The following is a 23,182-nucleotide window of genomic DNA, read 5'->3' as shown; positions in this document are numbered from 1 at the left end:
ACATATTTCCTGAATGACTGGATAGTAACCTATCTGTTTCAGCTCTTGTCCTTAGTTGTTTCACGAAGTCTGGAGCATACGGCCGCTGGTGGTCATATAGCGTTGCTAGGGGAGCTGCTGAAGCAGTGATGGCATCTGAGATATGAGTTCGAGTCAACTCTGCCATCTAAATATAAACACACACAAGGCAAAGTAGATATAAAAAGGTAACATCACAGAAGAACTGAGAGTGAGCAGAGTGTCTTAGAAAGATCACTGGATTGAGAGCAAGCAAATTCTGCCATATTAGGTAAAATATTGTGGGCATGTCATTTAGACTCTTTAAGTTTCAACAACTTCCTTATAAAAATAGAGCTAGACCACATGATTTCTAAGGTTTCACCCAGCTATAACAATCTATGAATTACTAGACAGAAAACCTTCAAGTCCAAAATAAGCCACAGTAAACCAAAAATTAAATCTTCCTTCAAGAATCATTTCAATTAGAACTTCCTATCTAAGTCTTTTCTGACCAACAATGTGAAGTACATCTTCCCTACGCTTAGCCATTATCGCCATGTATTATTCATCTGGTATTTATTCAATCACTGCTTTGACGAATTGAAGTGTTTTTGAAATCTTTGTTAATTGTAATCTAAAATTTTCTTGAGAAAAGAGACTCTATACTTATTTGCACAACCCCATGGTACCCATCATACAGTAGGTTCATGGCTTTTTAATAACGGATTCATTTCACAAACAGTCCTAAATAGTAACTGCTAAAATAAACTGTAACTTCATAGATTATGATATCCTATATAGAGACAGCAGTAAAACTATTTCTGGCTTTATCTTTGGTACAATTTAAAAAAAAAAAAGACACTGATATCACTCTGGGTAACAATGAAACATCTTCATACAAAACAGAGCCATGGCTCCGTGGGACTAAGACTGGGGACTGACTGCAAAGGGCATGAAAGAATATCTCCAAAACTCTTAAAAGTTTTATTTCTTGATTATGGTGGTGTTCAGGGGAATAGATAGATACGATAAAGAAATATATATAGATACCTATATCTATCTGTCAAACTCATAAAACTGTACACTTAAAATGGATATATTTTATTGTTTGTAAATTACACATCAATAAAATTGATTTTCTTTTAAAAAGCTTACTCAGGGGCCGAAATATAGAGTTCTTCTGCATCTTTTTTCTGCCCCCTGTATCGTTCACATGGACAACACACTACAATAAATGATGCCTCATTTCAATAGGGTATGGCCCTCATTGAAAGTCACTTATCGAAAGTATGCATTCGCTAGATGTTAGAAACCCACGACTGCTAAGACCAAAGGTAATCAGACTGACTAAAAAGAACTAAAAGGAAAAGGGTTCTCGGTGGCTCTCACCTCACAGATTTGGCGTGCTGCGTCTGTGGTCAGGCGAGCAGTCTCTGTTTGCTGAGCAGCTATTTTACAAGTTGCTTCCTGCAGGACTTCAGTTACATCCCGTTGTGATTTAACCACCTGCTGCAATGATTCCGCATGGACCTGTTAATAAAAGAGGGTGAAAAGAGAACTTACTTTATGTCTCAGTCTCATCCCACCCACATTAGTTTTAACTTGTAAATTTGTTTCATGGATCAAATGCCTTGAGGAAAAAAAAAAAAAAAAAACCTTTGACTACTATCTTGATTTCATGTCTTAAAATTTAGAGTTTAAAATCTGGAATCTTAAAATCACTGCTGAAGTTTAAGTCTTAACTCCACTGTTCACAAGTTGATGTGTCTGTAGACAAGTAACTACTGTGTACCTCAGTTTCCATTTCTCTAAACTGGGGATAGGCCTTGACTACTTAATTTCACAGGGTTGCTACAAGAATCAAATGACATGAAATTAACTCATATGGTATAACGTACTAAAACATTATTATTTACATCTTTCCTTTTCACTTCTATATAACTAAAAGAACACTAAAGTGATTTCAAGGATAGAAATTTGCAAAAGAAGCTACCTGAGCTGCTTTGCTTCGGGTTTCTTCTAATTGTCTCTGACACTCCAGAGCCTCTTGTTCAGCCTTCAATTTCAAAAGGGCCAAGTCTCTTTCATGGCGTTGCTGCTGTGCCTTCAAAATAAAGAAATGATCAACTATTAATTCTAAGATACTGAACTATTTTCATGCAGAAACTTAATTAAATAGAACACTGTTTTCCTAACACAGATCTTTTGAAGCAACTAACCAGAGCCTAAAGGAAAGACAGGAAATAGCATAGACATCAACCATTTATCACTTATCTCAATATTTAGTGACCACCTACTGTGTGTCACATAATGTAGTAATATAAGAAATTTCCAAGACATGCAGGACTAAGAACTCATATCAAAAAGCTGGTTTAAAAGAAAAGCTATGGTACCTAACTCTTTGGAGGAGATTAAAACATCCTAAATATAAGAATAAAGGTAACGCTTCACACCTCACAATTTTATGATTCCTTTATTTTGACTTTGAAGGAGCAGCTTCATAAAAATGTTGCCCTCCAAAACGTCTCCTTCTTAACAGGACTCTTTCTTACAATTATTCCATACGATGTTATCTATACATTTATATATTTTCATTTCTTCTGGAATAGTGCTAAATAATACAGGTTCTCTAAAGGTGGTAAGGCTGTATATAAAGTCATACAATGCCCTGTCCGTATTTGGAAACCCAGAGATATAATGTATCCCTAAAATGGTAGATAACATCAGCGGTTTTTCAGATTTCAAGGAAAGGATGACAACTGCAATAGGCCATTTCCTCAATCCAGTGACTTTTTTAATAAAGTTGGTATCAGCCCCTCTCCACTGTCCATCAGTGAGCATTTGGAAATGTCTGGAGAGCTTTTACTGTCACAATGAATGGACAGAACTACTGTTATTTATTGGGAGGAATGTAGGAAGGCTAAACAGTTCCACACAAAAAAACTATCTATAGGTATTTTAAGAGGAACAACTAGAAAATGAAATTGGAAAAAAAATCATTTATCATCAAAAGACATAAAATATTTAAGAATAATTTTTAAAATGTGTAAGACCGCTACACTGAAAATTACACTGCTGAGAGAAATATTTAAAAACCTAAACAAATAGAAAAAGATACTATGTTCCTGAATTAGAAGATGCAATTTTGTTAAGATGTGAATTCTCCCCATACTGATCTACAGATTCAATGTCATTCAAATCAAAATGCCACCAGGCTTTTAAAATTTTTTGTAGAAACTGACAAACTGATTCTAAAAGTTATGCAGAAATGCAAAAACGCAGAATAGCCAAAACTATCTTGAGAAAGAACAAAGTTGGAGTAATTACAGCCTGATTTCAAGACTCACTATGGGGGAGGGGGGGAGAGATAAATTGGGAGATTGGGATTGACATATACACACTACTATATATAAAACAGATAACTAATAAGGACCTACTGTATAGCACAGGGGATTCCACTCGATACTTTGTAATGGCCTAAATGGGAAAAAAAACTAAAAAAGAGTGGATATATGCATATGTATAACTGATTCACTTTGCTGTACACCTGAAACCAACACAATATTGTAAATCAGCTATATTCCAATAAAAAAAATTTTTTTAATTGAAAAAAAAAGAAAAAAAAATAGTATGGTACTAATAAAGCTATAGTAAAATAGTATGGTACTAGAAAAACAGTATGGTACTAGACAAATAAGTCAATGGAAAAGAACAGAGTGCAGAAATAGACCAACACATAAATGATTATTTAAATGTTGATAAAGGTACCAAGGTAATTGAAGAAAACGGTGCTAGAACAACCAAACATCCATATGGGAGGAAAGAGTTTAACTTTGACCCCTTCCTCACAACCTGTAATTAACTTGAAATGGTTCACACACTTAAATATAAAAGGCAAAACTATAAAGCTTTGGGGAAAAAATAAAAGAATATCTTTGTTAGAGTATCTTAATATCTTAGGGTAGGCAAAGTTTTCTTAGAATACAAAAAGCACTACCCAAAAAAGAAAAAGATTAAAAACTAGATTTCATCAAAATTAAAATATTCTGCTCTTCAAAAGACATAGTTTAAAAAAATGAAAAGGCAAATCAAAGATGAAAAGCAATATTTGAGGGCTTCCCTGGTGGCGCAGTGGTTGAGAGTCTGCCTGCCAATGCAGGGGACGCGGGTTCGAGCCCTGGTCTGGGAGGATCCCACATGCCACAGAGCAACTAGGTCCGTGAGCCACAACTACTGAGCCTGCACGTCTGGAGCCTGTGCTCCACAAAAAGAGAGGCCGTGATAGTGAGAGGCCCGCGCACCGCGATGCGGAGTGACCCCCGCTCACCACAACTGGAGAAAGCCCTCACACAGAAACGAAGACCCAACACAGCCAAAAATAAATAAATAAATAAATAACTTAGCATTTAAAAAAAAAAAAAAAGCAATATTTGAGATATATCTGAAAAAGACTTGTTTCTAGAATATATATAAAGAACTCCTACAACTCAATAAGTAAGACATCCCAATCATGAAATAGGCAGAAGATTTGAACAGATATTCACAAAAGAAGACATAAGTTTGATCAATAAATATACTGAAAGATCAATCTCATCAATCATAAAAGAAATGCAAATTAAAACCACAATGAGATACTACTTCACCCTCACTACAATACACAATGATAGCAAAGATATAATACAACTAGAACTCTCATATATTGCTGTCAGAGTATAAGATGTTACAACTATTTTGGAAAACAGAATGGCAGTTTCTTATAAAGTTAAACATACACTTAACCCAAGCAATTACACTCCTAGGTATTTAGGCAAGAAAAATAAAAATATGTGTTGTATACAGAGCATTGCAAAAAAGTGTTCAGAGCAGGAATACTTATGGTAGCCAAAAACTGGAAATAATACAAATGTACATCAACAGGAGAATGGATAAATGAATTGTGATATATTCATCAATGGAATGTTACTCAGCAAAAAAACCAAAAGCAACACCATGGATGCCATAACATGGATTAATCTTAAAAACGTTATGTTGCATAAAATAAGCTAAACACAACAGAGTACAAAGTATACTTCCATTTTATGAAGTTCTAGAACTGGCAAAAATAAACTATGGTGATATGAATCAGAATACTAATTGCCTCTAGGAGGGGAGATTAACTGAAAAGGGGCCTGGGTGAAACTTCTGGGTGATTGAAGTGTTCTATATTTTGATTAGGGTGGTTGTTACATGTTCAAAACTCATCAAATTATACACTTAAATTCTGTGTATTTTATTATATTTAAATATTACCTCACTTTAAAAAAAAAATATATATATATACATACCAATAGCATTCCCACTGAGGAACACTGGATTTTTGTTAGCTAAGGGAAAGTCCTATTATCCTGGCATTACCAAATACTTAGATCTCAGAAACTTTTCTTTTTAGTACAAATAAAGTATTAAAAAACAAAAACTCAGCCATTTCTGACCTGTCACAAAAAAGAGAAAATACTGAAAATGTTTGATAAGCTGATTTTCACACTGTCACGAAAAAAAGTAGAGAACGTGGAAAATGAAGTATTTGAAAGAAAATGACTGTAATATATTGTTCTGCTGCCAAATACTGCATGTTTAATTATCTTTTTAGCATATGATAGTTTTTCGCAGGGTTATTTATAGGTACTGTACGACAGACTATTTTTTTCTACTTGGCAAGTTAAAGTTGTTTTTTTTAAACTCATCATTAAAACTATTTGAAATAGCAAAGAAAAGAGAAAAAAATGCAGAAAACTAAAGAAAACTCTACAAATACCTTTATGATCTGAGCCAGAGACACACTCTCCTGCTGAGCAAGTGAAATGCCTCTAACTCTTTCTACATCTGATAGCTGGCGCACCGACTCCTCAATGGCACTCAAGTAACTGAGTTCTGCTGCCATATGATGCTGGAGGCCAGCAGGAGAAAAGCGCTTAGAACCTGGAAGGCATATAATTGTCAAATATCAAAGTTCACATGAAATTACATCTCAGATTTCTAAAATTCATTTCTCATTTTAAAGTCCAAAAACAAGTCTGCTTTCCTCTGTAGGAAAGAGCGTGACTTATTAGTACAATGTTTCTTAATAGTTACTTCTTTTGTGTGTGTATGAGCACACATACATGCATGTGTACATAATACATATATACCTATGAACACTTAGGAGTACATATATGGGATACATTTTTCAAGTGTCTTTTGAATAACGCTGGCAAAATGGGAAAAGTCACCACTATTGAATCTCTTGCGCTTTTCAGTATTTATTTTCGGGCACAATTTTTGTTTACTACTTCAAAAAGTAATTGCATTCACTTGAAACAACATTTCTCTATGGTTTAATTGAAAGAAAAGAAATTTTTGGAAAAAAATTAATATCTTATTTTTTAAATTACAGCTGCATGGATCTACTTGCCTGGTGTTGAAGCCATCTCTGTCGTTGTTCTGCTGGCAGCCAGGTTCGTATCAGCAAAAGTTGCATTAGGCTTAAATCCTGTTATAGTTGGAGTCACTACTATTGAGGATTTAGATCTTTCTAATGAAGTTCCTGGAAGGTCAAACTGCAACAATTTCTGGGAACTTGGAGATAGGGGAGAAGTTGGAGTTTTCTGTGATCTCCCCTTGTCTGATGAGACACTAGAAGTTTTGTTTCATAAAGACATTAGAGAAAGGAAAACTACTTCAAGAACCATCTGAACAATTAATAAGAACAACATGCATAACTTTATTAACATTAGCCTTAAAAAGCTGTGACTCAGGCATTTATTCATTTAACAGAGTTGCTGTGCTGAGTGAATGACTATGACTACTCCTCTTATTGCTAGATTTACAGTGGGGAACAAGCTAGGGACAAACCCTGTCCAAAATAATATGCAAAAGGAGTCTCTTGATTAAATTGGCACTTAACTCTTTCCTCTACAATGTACATTTATCATGAATCACTTATTGTAGTATCAGGCAAAATCCTCTAGAATACTTGGAGCTTATATAGCAATAAAATTACAACCATACAAAAAGGCAAGGTCAAGTCTATTTTATAAAAAATATCTTGGGCTTCCCTGGTGGCGCAGTGGTTGAGAATCTGCCTGCCAATGAAGGGGACGCGGGTTCGAGCCCTGGTCTGGGAAGATCCCACATGCCACGGAGCAACTAGGCCCGTGAGCCACAACTACTGAGCCTGCGCGTCTGGAGCCTGTGCTCCGCAACACGAGAGGTCGCGACAGTGAGAGGCCCGCGCACCGCGATGAAGAGTGGCCCCCACTCGCCGCAACTAGAGAAAGCCCTCGCACAGAAACGAAGACCCAACACAGCCAAAAATAAATAAAATAAATAAATAAATAAAAATTTTAAAAAAAAAATCTTAAAATATGTCTCTGAAAGAGAATAAAATATCATTTTGTGTTAAAAATTTTAAAATGACAAAAATTACTCGTTATTCCTCTTAACCAAAAAGTCACAGCAAAAATTTTTCATACTAACCATCTCTAAATACTTTATATATGTCCATTTGTTTCTGTCCACTTTTTAATGCTATAGCTCTTTCCTGAACTTTCTAAGAAGTAACCTCTCATAGCAGTTTGATTACAACAACTCAAGGACACCGGGCACATGTCTAGCCCCTCTTTGAGAAATCATGCTCATTAAAGGTATTGTTTCTCATAACAAGAAGCATGCTGCCTTGCACTAACCATTTATTTACTGACTAAATTACTCAAATACCCTATAAAGCATGTTAGCAGTTACCATATTTCAACATACTAAAGCAAGCTTACTTTTAGCTTTAATAAAACTATGAGACGGGGCTTCCCTGGTGGCGCAGTGGTTGAGAATCTGCCTGCCAATGCAGGGGACACAGGTTTGAGCCCTGGTATGGGAAGATCCCACATGCCTTAGAGCAACTGGGCCCGTGAGCCACAATTACTGAGCCTGCGCGTCTGGAGCCTGTGCTCCGCAACAAGAGAGGCGGCGACAGTGAGAGGCCCGCGCACCGCGATGAAGAGTGGCCCCCGCTTGCCGCAACTAGAGAAAGCCCTTGCACAGAAACAAAGACCCAACACAGCCAAAATAAATAAAAATAAATTAAAAAAAAAAACAAAAAAAAAAACTATGAGACGGTTTTCAAAGGTAAACATTTCTCTTATACCAGCATTTAAATATTTGAATAAAAGTAGTCTTGAGAGGCACTCACTTGTTTCCAGTGACCTTTAATTTTCTACTGACGGTTTAGAGAAATACATTTTTAACAGTCTGACAATTTCGTTTATGGAACATAAAAAGAATTATCATCACTTCTGTCTCCTAATAGATCTCCATGAAAGAATTCCAACACAACATCAAAACAAACTACTCTGTCTGAATCTCACCTTACGGTTTTACAAGACGAATTTATATTTGTTCTGCAGAGACTTCCCCAGATTAGCATTTCCAATGATGTTAGTTAAGTTTTCCAAAAAATAAAAAGGAAACAAAGGGAAAGAGTGTGGAGACAGACAGTGTCTACAGCCATGTAAGTTAAGAAAAAAATAGGTTAAATAATTTTTTAAAAATCTGGACTCCTTTGTATCAAAACCTCAAATTGTTTTATCCACTGTGAATCTCCACAGGTGGAAAAGTGGGGGTCTAGACTACAGTATGGGGCATTTATCAACTTATTTGGCTATGGATTCTGTTTCAGAAATGTTTAACTTTGTAGATTTTGCCAATTAAATCATCAGAGTATCTCTTAAGGGAAGGTAAAGTTTTCTGAATTCCAAAATCATTGACAAAGAAATTAAAATTCAACTTTAAACATAACAATGATGGTATTAATGATACAGCATTATCTGCAACATGAAAGCATTAAAAATGATTATCTGTATGTGACACTGTACTAGAAAAAGCACATAGTTTTAAAATAAAAAAGAAATATTCATGTCTTCTCAGAGCTTAAGTTTCCAGAAGGACAAAACCAGTGCAGCAGATAAACAGTCATGGAGACAGAGTAGGAACTGTACATAAAGCAACAGTTATGTGTAAGCAATAGGCTAAGTGCATAATATATTATGATATTAAAAAGAAGGAAAAAAACAGAGTGTACAAGTTCCATAATTAATGGAAGAGTGAGATTTCAAAATCTGCTTGAGTCATCTAATAAGTTGAGCAGAAGAGAAAAGTTCAGAGGTACAAATAAACAATGATACCAAAAGAACACTAAGCGGTTGTGTTTAAAGAGTGGAAGAATACAGTTGATAAGAAAACTGTATAAACAAAGGAAATAAGATAGTCTTTGGTAGCCTAGTGATAACACTTCAAATAAAGTTAAGCTCTTAATGTTGATCTGTGGGGTAACTGTGAGCTCCCAGAGTACCCTAAGGAGAGTAGTTGCTTGGTCAAAGGATTGAGTCAAGGAAACAACTGTGGCAATGGCATTTAGAATAGAAAGGTAGGTTGCGCTAGAGGCAGAGAATTCCTGTGGGAGTGGTTGTAATTGTTTAGGTGAGAGATGACTATATTCTAAAATACAGATAATGACTAGAGCTATGAACAAAACCACAAAAAAACATAAATTTATTAAGTGAATTCTCTGAACATCAATGACATTGTAACTTTAATTAAATATGAATTACAGTATAAAATATGCATTACTTTACCTCAAAGAATGCCCAGAAAGATCCTCCAAAGTGCTATCAGTGTCAAGAGTCTGCTCACAGTCTTTAACAGAAAGTTTGCTACTGGTCCCAGATTTCTTTCCTTGATGAGAGCCACGTTCTGAACTAGAGTGTACTTTTTCTTCATCAAGAAGCGAGTTCTGAATATTTCCAGTGAGTGAATCTAGCCCTGTAAAGTAAATTTCTTATAAAACTGATTCCCAATATTAGAAGCTACTAAGAGAGAACTGATACCTAGATTTCAATAAAATAACAAAAAGTACAAACCAGAATATCTTAAAATGGACTTTAAAAAAATTTGCTTCCCTCTCCCTCTTTCCTCTCCCTCTTCCCTCTCCCTCTTTAAAAAAAAAAAAAAAAAAAATTTGCTTTTCATATCTAAGATAAAGCAGTTCTTCATTCTTCGCTTCCATTTAAGGAAAGTGAAATTTCTTCCATTAATATCTCCCACTGGCTATTAAAAAATAAATTGTTCTTAGATCAAATGTTTAAAAAAAAAAGACAAACATATTAAACAAGAATAAGTACTACTCTATCCCTATAAAAAAGTAACCAAAAGGAAATTTTTTAAGGATAAAACCCAGAGGTAAGAGAAAAATGGTATCAACTGCCAACTGAACTATATAATCCTTTCAAAAAACTATGGCAAGAACTAAGTAGCCAGATTCATAAAACTGTTCATATTCTCTGACTAAGAATAATCTTACTTACAGGGGTATCTTAAGGAGATTATTGAAACAAACAAAACACAAATTGTGCATGACATTCAATGCATAACTTTATAATTAAAAAAATTTCGGGACTTCCCTGGTGGCCCAGTGGTTAAGAATCCGCCTGCCAATGCAGGGGTCATGGGTTCAAGCCCTGGTCTGGGAAGATCCCACATGCCATGGAGCAACTAAGCCCATGCGCCACAACTACTGAGCCTGTGCTCTAGAGCCCGCGAGCCACAACTACTGAGCCCACGTGCCTAGAGCCCATGCTCCGCAACAAAGACAAGCCACCGCAATGAGAAGCCCGAGCACTGCAACGAAGAGTAGCCCCCGCTCACTACAACTAGAGAAAGCCCGTGCGCAGCAATGAAGACCCAACACAGCCAAAAATAAGTTAATTAAAAAAAAATTTCAACCTACATTTCCGACAATAGAATTGTCTATATTACATAGATAATAGTAACTTGAATATTTAAATAGCACTCTGTAATTTAAAATGCACTGCATATATATTACCTTATTGCTCTTAAACACCTTATGAAGTGGGTACCATATAATTAATTTGCTGATGAGGTAACTAGAGATCTATGAGGCTAAATAACTTAAGGATACACAGTCGATAGCAGAAATGGGACATAAACCCAGGCCTCATGACTCTAAGTCTAGGGCATTGTTCACCTTGGTGATATGTTTCAATAGCAGCACAGAAAAATATTTGCTAGGTTAAAAAGAAAAAGCAGAAAAAAGAATCATGTGCACATTTTAATGACAGTTAAAAAAAATTTTTAATGTAGATATATGGTTACAGATCAAAAGAAAATGGAAAAGTAAAGAAAAAAACAATTATGCTGCACACCCATGTTCACAGCAGCATTAATCACAATAGCCAAAAGACAGAAGTAACTCAAGTGTCCTTCAGCAATGACTGCAATAACAAAACATGGTATATGCAGACAATGAAACATTAGTCAGCCTTCAAAAGGAAGGACATTTTGACACATGCTACAACATGGATGAACTTTGACAACATCATGCTAAGTAAAATAAGCCATCCAGTCACAAAAGAACAAGTATTGTATGATTATACACCTATATGAGGTCCTAGAGTAGGCAAATTCATAGAGACGCACAAAGTAGAACAGCTGTTACCAGGGGCTAAAGGGAGGAGAAAATGAGAGTTATTATTTAGTGGGTATAGAGTTTCAGTCTGGGATAACGAAACAGTTGTGGAGATGGATAAAATGGGGATAGTTGCACAAAAGTGTGAATGTACTTAATGCCACTGAACTGGACATTTAACAATGGTTAAATTTCCTAGTCAAATTCATAGAGACAGAAAGTAGAACGGTGGCTGCCAGGGGCTGGAGAGGGAGGAATAGGGAGTCACTGTTTAATAGGTACAGAGTTTCAGTACAGGAGGATGAAGACGTTCTGGAGATCTATGGTAGTGAAACTTCGTTGCAAACAGTGTGAATAAATTTAACGCCACTGAATGGTACGCTTAAAAATGGTTAAAATGGCAAATTTTATGTTAGCTATTTTTACCAATAAAAAATAGGTAAATTTTAAAATTATGCCATATTATGCTGTAGTGATAGTAATAAGGTAACAATTTTTCATTAAAATTTGGTTTAAAAAAGGAAAAATGAGAACAGTCTTACCATATGAGAAATACCAAACCCAACTATCAAAGAAATGCAAATCACTTCAATGAGATGCCGTTTTTCATTATTAGATTAGCAAATATTCTTAAAGTAATGAAACCTTGAGTGTCATTCAGTACACACAGGAAATAATACTCATACACCATTTTCATGGGAGTGCAAACTCATATATCCTTTCTTGAGGACAACTCAAAAAATATATAAAAATCATTTTCCAGCCAAGCCCTTGACTCAGAAATTCCACCTGACTCATAGTAATTCATCCTAGGAAGCTACGTAAAGATATATACAATGAATTAAATATGCTGACTGCATTATCATAATGGGGAGGAAAACACACAAATAATCTAGACGATTATTAATCAATGAGAAAGGATTCTATAATCTAAAATCTATTCATGATCCCTAGGCTAGAAGCAAGCTGTTAATACTGTTTATCTCTAATTTTTCCATAATAAAGACGCACTCTTATAATAAAAACACTTCATTCATTTAATATATTTTTTTGAAAATACACAATTGAAAAATTGTTCTTGATTTCAAAAAACTAGAAATTGTAGACAATACAATGGTCTAAGCAAGAAAGATCTAAACTCCAAACAAGGGACCTATATGCAAAGAAAACGTTTGCCCGCAGTTTAAAAGACTGCCAAAGGAAAGTATATTTATATGTTTTAAAGTTAAATTAAGATAAATAATTTTTTCTTATGATTACCACTTTAATCTACCAACTATTTTCAACTACATTGGGAAGGAGCTGAGTGAGCATGCAGACAATCTTTTTCACCACCAGATGGAGCATATACAACAAAATTTACACATCTTAGAACTTTGGGATAAAGTACTAAGTTTAAGTTGATGCTGTGGAAAGTAAAATATATGGGTTTTTTTTAAGGCATTGTGAGCGGGATCAGGGAAACTGAAAGCCAAAAACAGTACCTGTATTACATCTAACCAAGTTTTTAGATTACAATTTTTAAAACCTATACTGAATCATATTGTTTATACTCATATATTTAATATATCATGATATCTTAACTTGTACAAGATATTGCAGTAGAAGGTACACTTGATTTAGGAGTTAGAAGCCAGAATCTAGGCTTCGCCAGTAACTAGTTAGTAACCTTAGGTGAGACACTAACATAACAAAGAATAACAACTGCAAAATAAAAGAACTGAGCAAGATCGGCATTTCCCAAAATGTATTCTGCTGAATTCTAATGCAACATGCTGATTGAAGAACTGATTCTGTGGTCAAATAAATTTGAAAAATACTTCATACTATAGCCTCATCCTCATCCTAAAATAAATAATCCATATTAGCACATTAAAAGTGTTGATGAACACCAAAAGCACAAGCACCAAAAGCAAAAATAAATATGTGAGGCTACATCAAACTAAAAAACTTCCACATTTTGTCTTCATCAACAAAATAAAAAGACAACCTATGGTAAAATACTTACAAATCATATACCTGATAAGGGCTTAATATCCAAAATACATAAAGAATTCACACAACTCAATAGCAAACAATCCAGGAAAAACATGGGCAAAGGTACTGAATAGACAGTTTTCTAAAGGGAAACAGTATGGAGGTTCCTCAAAAAACTAAAGTAGACCTACCATATGATCCAGCAATTCCACTTCTGGGATTTTATCCAAAGAAGATGAAAACACTAATTTGAAAATATATATGCACTCTGATGTTCATTGCAGCATTATTCACAACAGCCAAAATATGGAAACAACCATCCATCAATGGATGAAGGGATAAAGAGGTGGTATATACCCAATGGAATATTATTTGACCATGAGAAAGAAGGACATCCTGCCATTTGTGACAACATGGATGGACCTTGAGGGCACTGTGCTAAGTGAAATAAGTCAGACAGAGGAAGACAAATACTGTATAATATCACTTATATGTGGAATCTAAAAAATCCAAACTCGTAAAAGGACAGAGTAGAAAAGTAGTCGTCAGGGGTAGAGGAAATAGGGAGATATTGGTAAAAGGTTACCAACTTTCAGCTATAAGATAAATAAGGTCCAAGGATCTAATGTATAACATGGTGACTGCAGTTGATAACACCGTATCGTATAACTGAAATTTGCCAAGAGAGTAGAACTTAAATGTTCTCACCAATATATATATACAGTGACGGATGTGTTAGTTAATGGACTAGATGGAAGGAATTCTTTCACAATATATATGTATATCAAATCATCACGATGTACACTTTAATTACCTTACAATTTTATTTGTCAATTATCTCTTAATACAGCTGAAAAAATTAAAAGAAAAAAAAAAGTGTTGATGAATCCTGCAAGAAAGAAGCCTGTTTCACTCTAAAAGCTTTTCCCAAGTTTATGGAACCATGGAGCTCTTTTATCCTCAGAATACTTATGAAACAGCCTATTGCATTGAATCAGTATTTCACAAGAAAAGACAGGCTTTGGGAAGTGTTGATAAAATGATGTCTAATGTTCCTGCCAAAGACTTTCAGAACACTTCCAATCTGCAAGAGAATTATACTAGGTTAATGATTTTAAAAGAATCTATTCCTAGCACTCTCACATTGGAAGTATAAAGTGGCACTAGCTTTCTGAAGAACTATTTGGCAAAATGTATCCAAATTTTAAGCATGGCATACTCAGTGTCCCATTATCTCCCTTCTAGGATTTTCTCTTAAAGGAAAGAACCAGATCAAATGCATAAAGATGCATTTGTAAGGATATTCAATGCAGCAGTGTTTATAATAGGAAAAAAAAAAAAAAAAAGAACCTAAATGTCTAGCAATGGGGAATTGGCTAAATAAATTACAATTTATCCAAATAACAGACCACTAGGTAGTCACTACAAAGGGTTATCCATATTTACTAACATAGAAAGGTATCTGTAACCCATTAACAGAAAAAAATATCACATAAAATGTGATCTTGTACATGTAACGTTTTCTATTTACATATGCCTACTGATTGTCTGGAAGGATTCTTACTAAAAATGTTAACATTTCACATCCATTAGAATGTCTGTTCTTCAAAAAAAACAAAAACCCAGAAAACAACAAGGGTTATTTTAGTATATATGTGGAGCAACTGGAACCCTTGTGCACTACTGGTGAGAATGTAAAAGGTTGTAGCTGCTATGGAAAACTGTATGGCAGTTCCTCAAAAAAATAAATATACAAATGCCTTTTGATCCAGCAAGTCTACAACTGGGTATATACACAAAAGAACTGAAAGTAGGGATTCAAATAGTATTTGCACACCAGTGTTCATGTCCACATTATTCCCAATAGCCGAAAGGTTGAAACAACCAAGATATCCATCAACTGATGAAAGAATACACAAAACGTGGTATATACATATAATGGAATATTATTCAGCCTTAAAAAGGAAGGACATTCTGACACATGCTACAACATGGATGAAATGTGAAGACGTTATGCGAAATGAAATAAGCCAGACACACAAAGATGAATATTGCATGATGCCACTTATATGAAGTACCTAGAGTAGTCAAGTTCATAGAGACAGAAAGCAGAACAGTGGTTAACGGGGGCTCAGGGAAGGAAGGAAAGGGAAATTACTGTTTAATGGGTTCAGAGTTTCAGCATGGGATGATGAAAAAGTTCTGGAATTAGGTAATGATGATGGTTGTACAACACTGTGAATGTGCTTAACAGCACTGTATTGTACACTTGAAAATGGTTGAAATGATGAAGTTTACATTATGTATACTTTACCACAATAAACTAAAATAAAATCTAAAAAAATGTTAACATTGGTTATCTCTAGGTAGAGGGAATACAGGTGATTTTTAATTTTTAAATATTTTCTATATTTACAGATTTCTCCCCCCCCCCCTTTTTTTTAACTCAATGAGCAATTTTTTACTATCAGAAAAAATAATTTTGGAGGCAAAATCATTCCCTAGGGACCATCCAGTGAGCCTAAGAGGCCTTTGCCTAATTACTGTTATCTTCTCACCTCTAGGCCTACAGAGCAAATGAGATGTACACATACACGTAAGCTTCGAAATTACCATATAAAGCATCTATTATCATCTTCATTTTATAGATAAGGAAACTTGAGTATTATATTTATTTAATAACACTCAGAAATGTACATGATATAAAGTTTTTTAAAAAGCAGTTGCAAGACAATATGATTTCATTTCTGTTTTTTAAATAAAAATGTATGTGGGAGTGTGCCTGATTTTATGTATATACTGGAAAAATAGGCACCAAAAACATTAATAGTAGTTACCTCTGAGCAGAAGACTCAATAGAGATTTATGTTTCTTGCATGATTATTTATCTACAATCCTTAACTTTTTATCATTGTTAATGTATTCCTTTTGTACTAAGCGTAAGATTTATAATGTCATATATCAAAAGGTATTGTTGTAATGATAAATAAATGTGAAAGCCAATTACATTAGCATAAAGAAATTCATCTAACTTACGAAATGAAATCATAACTTTAGATCACTATCACAAAGTCACTGGTAAGAGAAAAAAATTACCATGTAGAATTCCACTTACATTCTATCTTTTCCTTTTTTCCTTTCTTTCCTTTAGAAGAAGAAGATGAACGAGACGACGCAGCAGACTGGGCCCCTGATGAGTGCTGGGAGGTAACATCCACAGAGGAAAGATCATAGGCAGACTTCCTGCTAGAATGATCCTCCTGAATGCCTAAACTGTTACTACCAATACTGTCAAAGAATAAGTAATAGTGGTTAAAGCAAGAAATAAGAAGTCTCAAATCACAGCTCAAACTATAGATATTTTAAATTCTATTTAGTCACAAGGAGAATATAACTATAATCAAACTTTTCTTGGTTTCTTACTACCAGAAACCTGGATCATTGCCTATGACTCAATTTACTACTGAGAAAAGTCTCAGGCAGCTTTTTCCTGAAGTGAAACCAATAAAAACGGGTAATTCAGACACATAAGAGAAAAAAATATAATGTTGGATACTGAAAAATGTGGCTTCAATTTCTATTCAAATTTATAATTTATTATTTTCCTTCTGATAATCTTATAGGGAACAATAATTTAATATGCTCTACTTCAACTGAGAAATAAAATGCAATAAATCATATTGACTGGTGATATTAAATGTCAACACAATTAAATCCTTGCAAGTCTTGATTTAAAAATTAGTCTTTTCTTTAAAGTTCAAAATTTAAAATTATACTTCTCCTGCTATAATCTTAATAATACTTATTTTCATTAATCCAGCTAGATATAACTAATTTTTAAAAGATCATCCAATAATTTTATGTGCATTACAATTTGTAATTTGTGAAGAAAGTTACACTGCATGTGAGTAATTACAGATTATTTTATCTGGTAACAAAATTTAGGGAGGAAATTCTCTCTGGCAAAATCTGATTCACTTACTATATGACACTGTACAAGTAACAACCTTAGTGCTTCAGTTTCCTCTCTCAAGTAGGAATAATAACAAAAATACTTATATCAGGCTATTGTAAGAATGAGTTAATACGGGTAAAGCCCACTCAGTCCTCTCAGGGCCTTGTACATTAAGTGCTCAATAAGTATTAATGTTATAATATTGCTATTTTTCAAAGACTTGCAAAATTTTAGATGTTATCCCAATTATAAAAAAATGTACTGATTACCGAGGATCATGAAGTCAAGGGTCTATCTAGTCATCTTCAATTCTATCACAGAAAACCATTTCTTAATCATCTCACATTAATATACCATGGGATAGTTTTCCCAATACTAACCTCTACTGGGGATTCACAGATTGATATAACAACCTGTATTTTGCTTATTATGTGCCAGGCCCTGTTCTACATACTTTGTATTTCACTGAATATTCGTAATACTTTAACAGAGAAGAAAACTGAGGCACAGGGAAATTAAGCAATATGCCCAAAGACAAACAACTAATAATTAGGAGAGCCAGTATTTAAACCCACACAGTCTGGATCCAGAGCCCAAGCTCTTAATAATCACTATCCTATCTTTAAACAAGGAAAATTTGACTAATATTCAGACCATAGTTCTCATTTGTACATTTTTCTCACTCTTCAGATTTTGCTCCATACTGTCAACATATTCTTCTTACTTGGGTTCAAGAGCTGACTTTTTTTCTGTCAAAGTCCCACTCCCTGCAGAGGAGACAAAATCATCTTCATATGAAATGCTGCTTAGAGGGGTTGTGATGGCATTCAAAGGCCGTGATGCTGATGTTCCTCTTTCCAACCTGTCTTCAAATCCTGTCAAAAGTAATAATTGAAATGTGTTTTAAAACAAAAATTTAAAAAACTATAAGCAACGCATTCCATAACCTGGAGATTAACAACACGGATTTAGGGACATTTTAGTTTGCTTTTATTAGGGCTTCTTTTCAAGTTAATCTTTATACCTAACAGTACATTTTTAACTTTTTATTAGGGAAATTTTCAAACATACATGACAGTAGAGAGAATCATACAATGAAACCAGTGCATCCATCACCCACCTTTAACAATTATCAACACATGACCAATCTAGTTTCAATTAAACTTCCTATTCCCTCCATCTGTAACTCTCCCCAAATATTACTTTGAAACAAATCCCAGATAATATATCATTTCAACTCTAAACATTTCAGTATAATATCTTAATGAAAATCTAACAGAAGGATTTAAGAACAAATCCAACTTTCTTGTGAAAAAAAATTGAGGGTGTTGATTTAAAAGCACTTTGCTTTAACCAAAAGAACTTTAGTATCCAAAGAACTTTAAAATTATCACCTATAGAAATAAGTGTTAAACAAAAGAGATCAATAGCACATACAGGTCTGCACAAGATCATACTGAAGTGGCTAAATATAAATTCTAGGAAAATGCAATGGGATACCCAATTAAGCATAAGCTGAACAGATAAAATCAATTCATTTGTCAGATAAGTTGCTCACTATGTAGAATGGAAATGAAAAACCACAGTATCCATGGCTGACTTAGGGCTCAGCCTCACCCTCCAACCTGGGAATTCTAAGGTTATACTAGCATAAGATGTGTAGAATCCACCTACAGTAGAAGAACAGAGAAAGGGACTTGAAGGAATTGAGGCCACCACAGAAAAGGAAAAGTTGTGTTGCAGGATTTCAGGGATAAAAAGGGAACTTTAGGGCTTCCCTGGTGGCGCAGTGGTTGAGAATCTGCCTGCCAATGCAGGGGACACGGGTTCGAGCCCTGGTCTGGGAAGATCCCACATGCCACGGAGCAACTGGGCCCATGAGCCACAACTACTGAGCCTGCGCGTCTGGAGCCTGTGCTCCGCAACAAGAGAGGCCGCGATAGTGAGAGGCCCGCGCACCGCGATGAAGAGTGGCCCCCGCTTGCCACAACTAGAGAAAGCCCTCGCACAGAAACGAAGACCCAACACAGCCATAAATAAATAAAAAAAAAAAAAAAAAAAAAAAGGGAACTTTAAAAGTTATTGTTTCAGGACCCAAATATATAGCTACACTACTCTCGAAGTCTGTCTTTAAAATTAGTTTCGACAAACAGTAATAGATCTGTTTCCACATTAGAAATGTTACTGCAGTTGCCCCTCTCAATTCTTGACCACTATATTCCCAGTGATTCACACACAAATCACTGTTTTAAGAAATATACTTATTTTCTATCTAAATATATAACTCTGGTCACAGTAAACCTAGTATACACTTGATACATACCAATCCTGAACATCACCTATGAATTTCTCTAAATTAGACCAAAATTTCTATAACCACCAACCACTGTTTTATGACAATAACAGCTAAAAACTAAAATTTTAAAGATTAAATGAGAATACTCTAGTTGAAGCTTGCAGATAACTCAGATTAATTTGGACAATAATAAATCTCTACTATCCTTGTAATGAATGATGAAAATTTATAGTTAAGTATTATCTTGTACAGAATTATGAAATAATTTATCTTAAGATAACATACAAATATTACAAGGGTTACTTATTTTTCTCACCTTTTCCATATAATTTATATGATTTTGTAAAAATATTAATGACACTATGTGGACTTCCCTTTGCCAGTTCTTCCCATGGTCCTTTGCTTTGTGTACCACCTATGGGCCCAAAGAGTGGCAAAAATTTTTCAGCTTCCTTCTGAAACTCTTTGATGGGTTCATAAGCATTTCTTTCTCCAGCACAAAATTCCTTTTCTTTTAAGATTTCTGCTAACTTCAAAGGGGACCGTCCATCTTGACCTCCCTCTTCTTCAGAGAGACTACCCTCACTAAGAAGAGGCCCTTCACTCACTGAATCTGTGCTGGAACCAAGAGACATTTTGGCTTTGTCTTGAGAACAAGCTTGCATATCAGAGCTAGAAGAGTCAGTCTGCCTCTTACACAACTGTGCCAGCAGCCCTTCTGGTTTGGAACCAGGGGATCTCATTCTGAAGCTTGATATGGCACTGTGAGGTCTTATCATCTCAGGAAGCTTTTTAAATTCACTAAGGTTGCCTACACCAGGAAGATCATCATCAAAAGTTGCATGAGATACACAGGTTCCCAGCATCTTTTGAATTCGAGCAGAGAAAACATCTTCTGCATCCTCTTTCACAGGTGGACTTATAGCCTTGGTCCAATGTCCATCTTCTTGGGGTGTTCGTTGCACATCATACTCAGTGTTCCATACTGACCCATAGTTAATGTTAGCCCCAGCTAATTTCTTAGCTTCACTTTCAATCCTGCTGGACAAAGAAGCAGCTGTTGCTTTCAAGGCTTCAATACGATCCAGTTTACTCTTATATTGGCTAGCAGTAGGTTTTAACAAGGCATCTGGATGAGCAGCTGGTGAGGTCAGATATGGTTGAGGTGTAAAAGTTAATGGCCCTGAAGCCATATTATGATTCTTCCTAGTTGGTAAAATGGATTCAAAATCCTTATGCAAAATTCCTACATGCTCTAGACTCAAGAGATGGGAAAGTAAATTTCCAGCTGTTCCAACAAGAGGCTGTGGTTGAGAATGGTGGACTCGTGGACTCAGTCTGTCAGGCTGCATCCACGTAGGATCCATCAAATCCCTTCTGGAAATGAAAGTTACAATATGTTAGTTAACACAGGACCTCAAAACTAAGCCACCTTTCTTTTAAGTTTTGTTTTTTCTGATTATAAGAGTAATGCATAGCCACTGCAAAAAAAAAAAAAAAAGACAGACAGACAAAGGATAAAAAAGATAAATATCACTCATAGCTAACCAATGAGAAAGAGGCACTATCACTATTTCATTATATCTTTCTAGGACTTCCCTGGTGGCGCAGTGGTTAAGAATCCGCCTGCCAATGCAGGGGACATGGGTTTGAGCCCTGGTCCAGGACGATTCCACATGCCGCAGAGCAACTAAGCCCGTGTGCCACAACTACTGAGCCTGCGTGCCACAACTACTGAAGCCCGCACGCCTAGAGCCCGTGCTCTGCAACGAGAAGCCACCGCAATGAGAAGCCCGTGCACTGCAACAAAGAGCAGCCCCTGCTCGACGCAACTAGAGAAAAGCCTGCACGCAGCAACGAAGACTCAATGCAGCCGTAAATAAATAAATAAATAAATAAACTTTTAAAAAAAGAATTATATCTTTCTAAACATTTTTCTACATGTATGTTGTGTTTCATGTTATTTTCACGAAAATGAAATCTTATCATACATACTGTTTTGTAAACAGCTTTCTTCAACTAAGACACATTTTTTAAACTATTGAGGAGAAGGCATTATAACCCTTAAAAACTCTGTGGACAAAATTTTTTACAATATTGGCTCTACCTTTCTGTTTAAAAATAATGTTACATAAAAGAGAAATGCTTAAGACTGTAGGCATGATATTACTCTAACCAACACATATTTAATAAACACCAAACAGTTATGTTTAACATTGTACATACTAAAGAAATGAGATTATTACAATCTAGTTATAAGAAAAATTGATAGGGCATCCTTAAAGGCTAGAAACAGAATAAAGATGTCCTAGATGACATTATATAATTCACTTATATTTCCAGATTATAGACAACCTCCCTTGTATAGTATATTAAGGAATACTATACAAAGGTTAAAGACTGGTGTTAACTATTAGAAGATCCTTAGAAAAAATAACATGAGGTTTTGTCCTTGGTCTTGTCCATTATTTTTGGATTGATGACATGAAGACATGCTTATCAAATCTGTAGATGACAGAAAGTTAGGCAGCATGGCTAACCCAACAAATTATCGAATTATGATTCAAAGTTATTTAGACAGGCTGCAACCTTAGACCAAACTAGTATGAATAAATATGAAGTCCTACCAATTAAGTTAAAAAAAAATCATCTGGAGGAGGGTAACCAGGGTGATAAGGGAAATGAAAGGCATGTAATACAAGGTTTGGTTGAAGGTTATGTGGTAGCAGTCTTGTATATTGAATGACTGCTATGAAAGTAGAATAAAGGAAGACTAGTGAATAGATTCTATATCACAAAATATAGACTATTACAAATGCAAGGTGTGAGGTTATTAGTGCCCAAATTAAGCTGGTAGTAACAGAAATACAAAGGAAGTTATAAATAAAAAGGTACTGCTGAGTAAAAACCCAAGATCTTTAAATTCAAGTATTTAGAATGACAATTTTGTGGCAGGCTCTATGTTGATGGTAGAGGAATAGCAGTACACAAAAATGGAAAGATTTAATCCAGTTATGACCTAATCCTTACTCTTCAGTTTCAGAAGATCCAGCAGGGATGAGAGACGAATAAACAGCTAAACACGATGTCGTTAAGTACTAATATAAAGATATATAAAGTTCAATAGGGTATAGATAGGGAACAATGAACTCTGATAGCCAAGGAAATTGACTTTTGAGCTAGATCTTCAAGGTCTTCAAGGTCAGATAGGTAATTTGGAGTTTTCCAGGTAGCTAATGCAGAATGATGGAACATGAAGGGCAAGGAAAAGAAATGCTGTGCTTTTAAGCATAAACTAACTGAGAGAACTCAAAGAATTACAAGGATTACATAAAATGATATAGGCAAAGTACTTAGATCAGAGCCTGAAACGTAACAAACAATAAATGTTAGCTATTTTTATAAATATTATTATTCTCTTGGGAGGTGAGGGGGTCAGCAAGGGGGCGAGAGGATCAAA

The 23,182-nt window shown here is 35.1% G+C and overlaps 1 protein-coding gene across 5 annotated transcripts in view; it reads right to left on the bottom strand.

The window, feature by feature from the left end:
- The window catches only part of CEP350 (centrosomal protein 350), a 136,986-nt gene that overhangs the window by 75,573 nt on the left and 38,231 nt on the right, over positions 1-23,182 (bottom strand). For all 5 annotated transcript variants that reach the window (XM_068541344.1, XM_068541348.1, XM_068541346.1 and 2 more), the window contains exons 12-20: positions 20,039-21,099; positions 18,151-18,301; positions 16,587-16,759; positions 9,645-9,831; positions 6,431-6,651; positions 5,795-5,958; positions 1,994-2,104; positions 1,390-1,530; positions 30-166 (exon numbers count right to left, since the gene is read on the bottom strand). In XM_068541344.1, coding sequence (XP_068397445.1) covers positions 30-166; positions 1,390-1,530; positions 1,994-2,104; positions 5,795-5,958; positions 6,431-6,651; positions 9,645-9,831; positions 16,587-16,759; positions 18,151-18,301; positions 20,039-21,099 — 2,346 coding nt within the window. The remainder of the gene's footprint in view (positions 1-29; positions 167-1,389; positions 1,531-1,993; positions 2,105-5,794; positions 5,959-6,430; positions 6,652-9,644; positions 9,832-16,586; positions 16,760-18,150; positions 18,302-20,038; positions 21,100-23,182) is intronic.

The sequence above is a fragment of the Eschrichtius robustus genome, chromosome 3, assembly GCF_028021215.1.
Source record: "Eschrichtius robustus isolate mEscRob2 chromosome 3, mEscRob2.pri, whole genome shotgun sequence".
In the NCBI taxonomy this organism is placed as follows: Eukaryota; Metazoa; Chordata; class Mammalia; order Artiodactyla; family Eschrichtiidae; genus Eschrichtius; species Eschrichtius robustus.
Note: the sequence above shows the minus strand (reverse complement) of the source record. Positions and strands in the feature narration are given on the sequence as shown.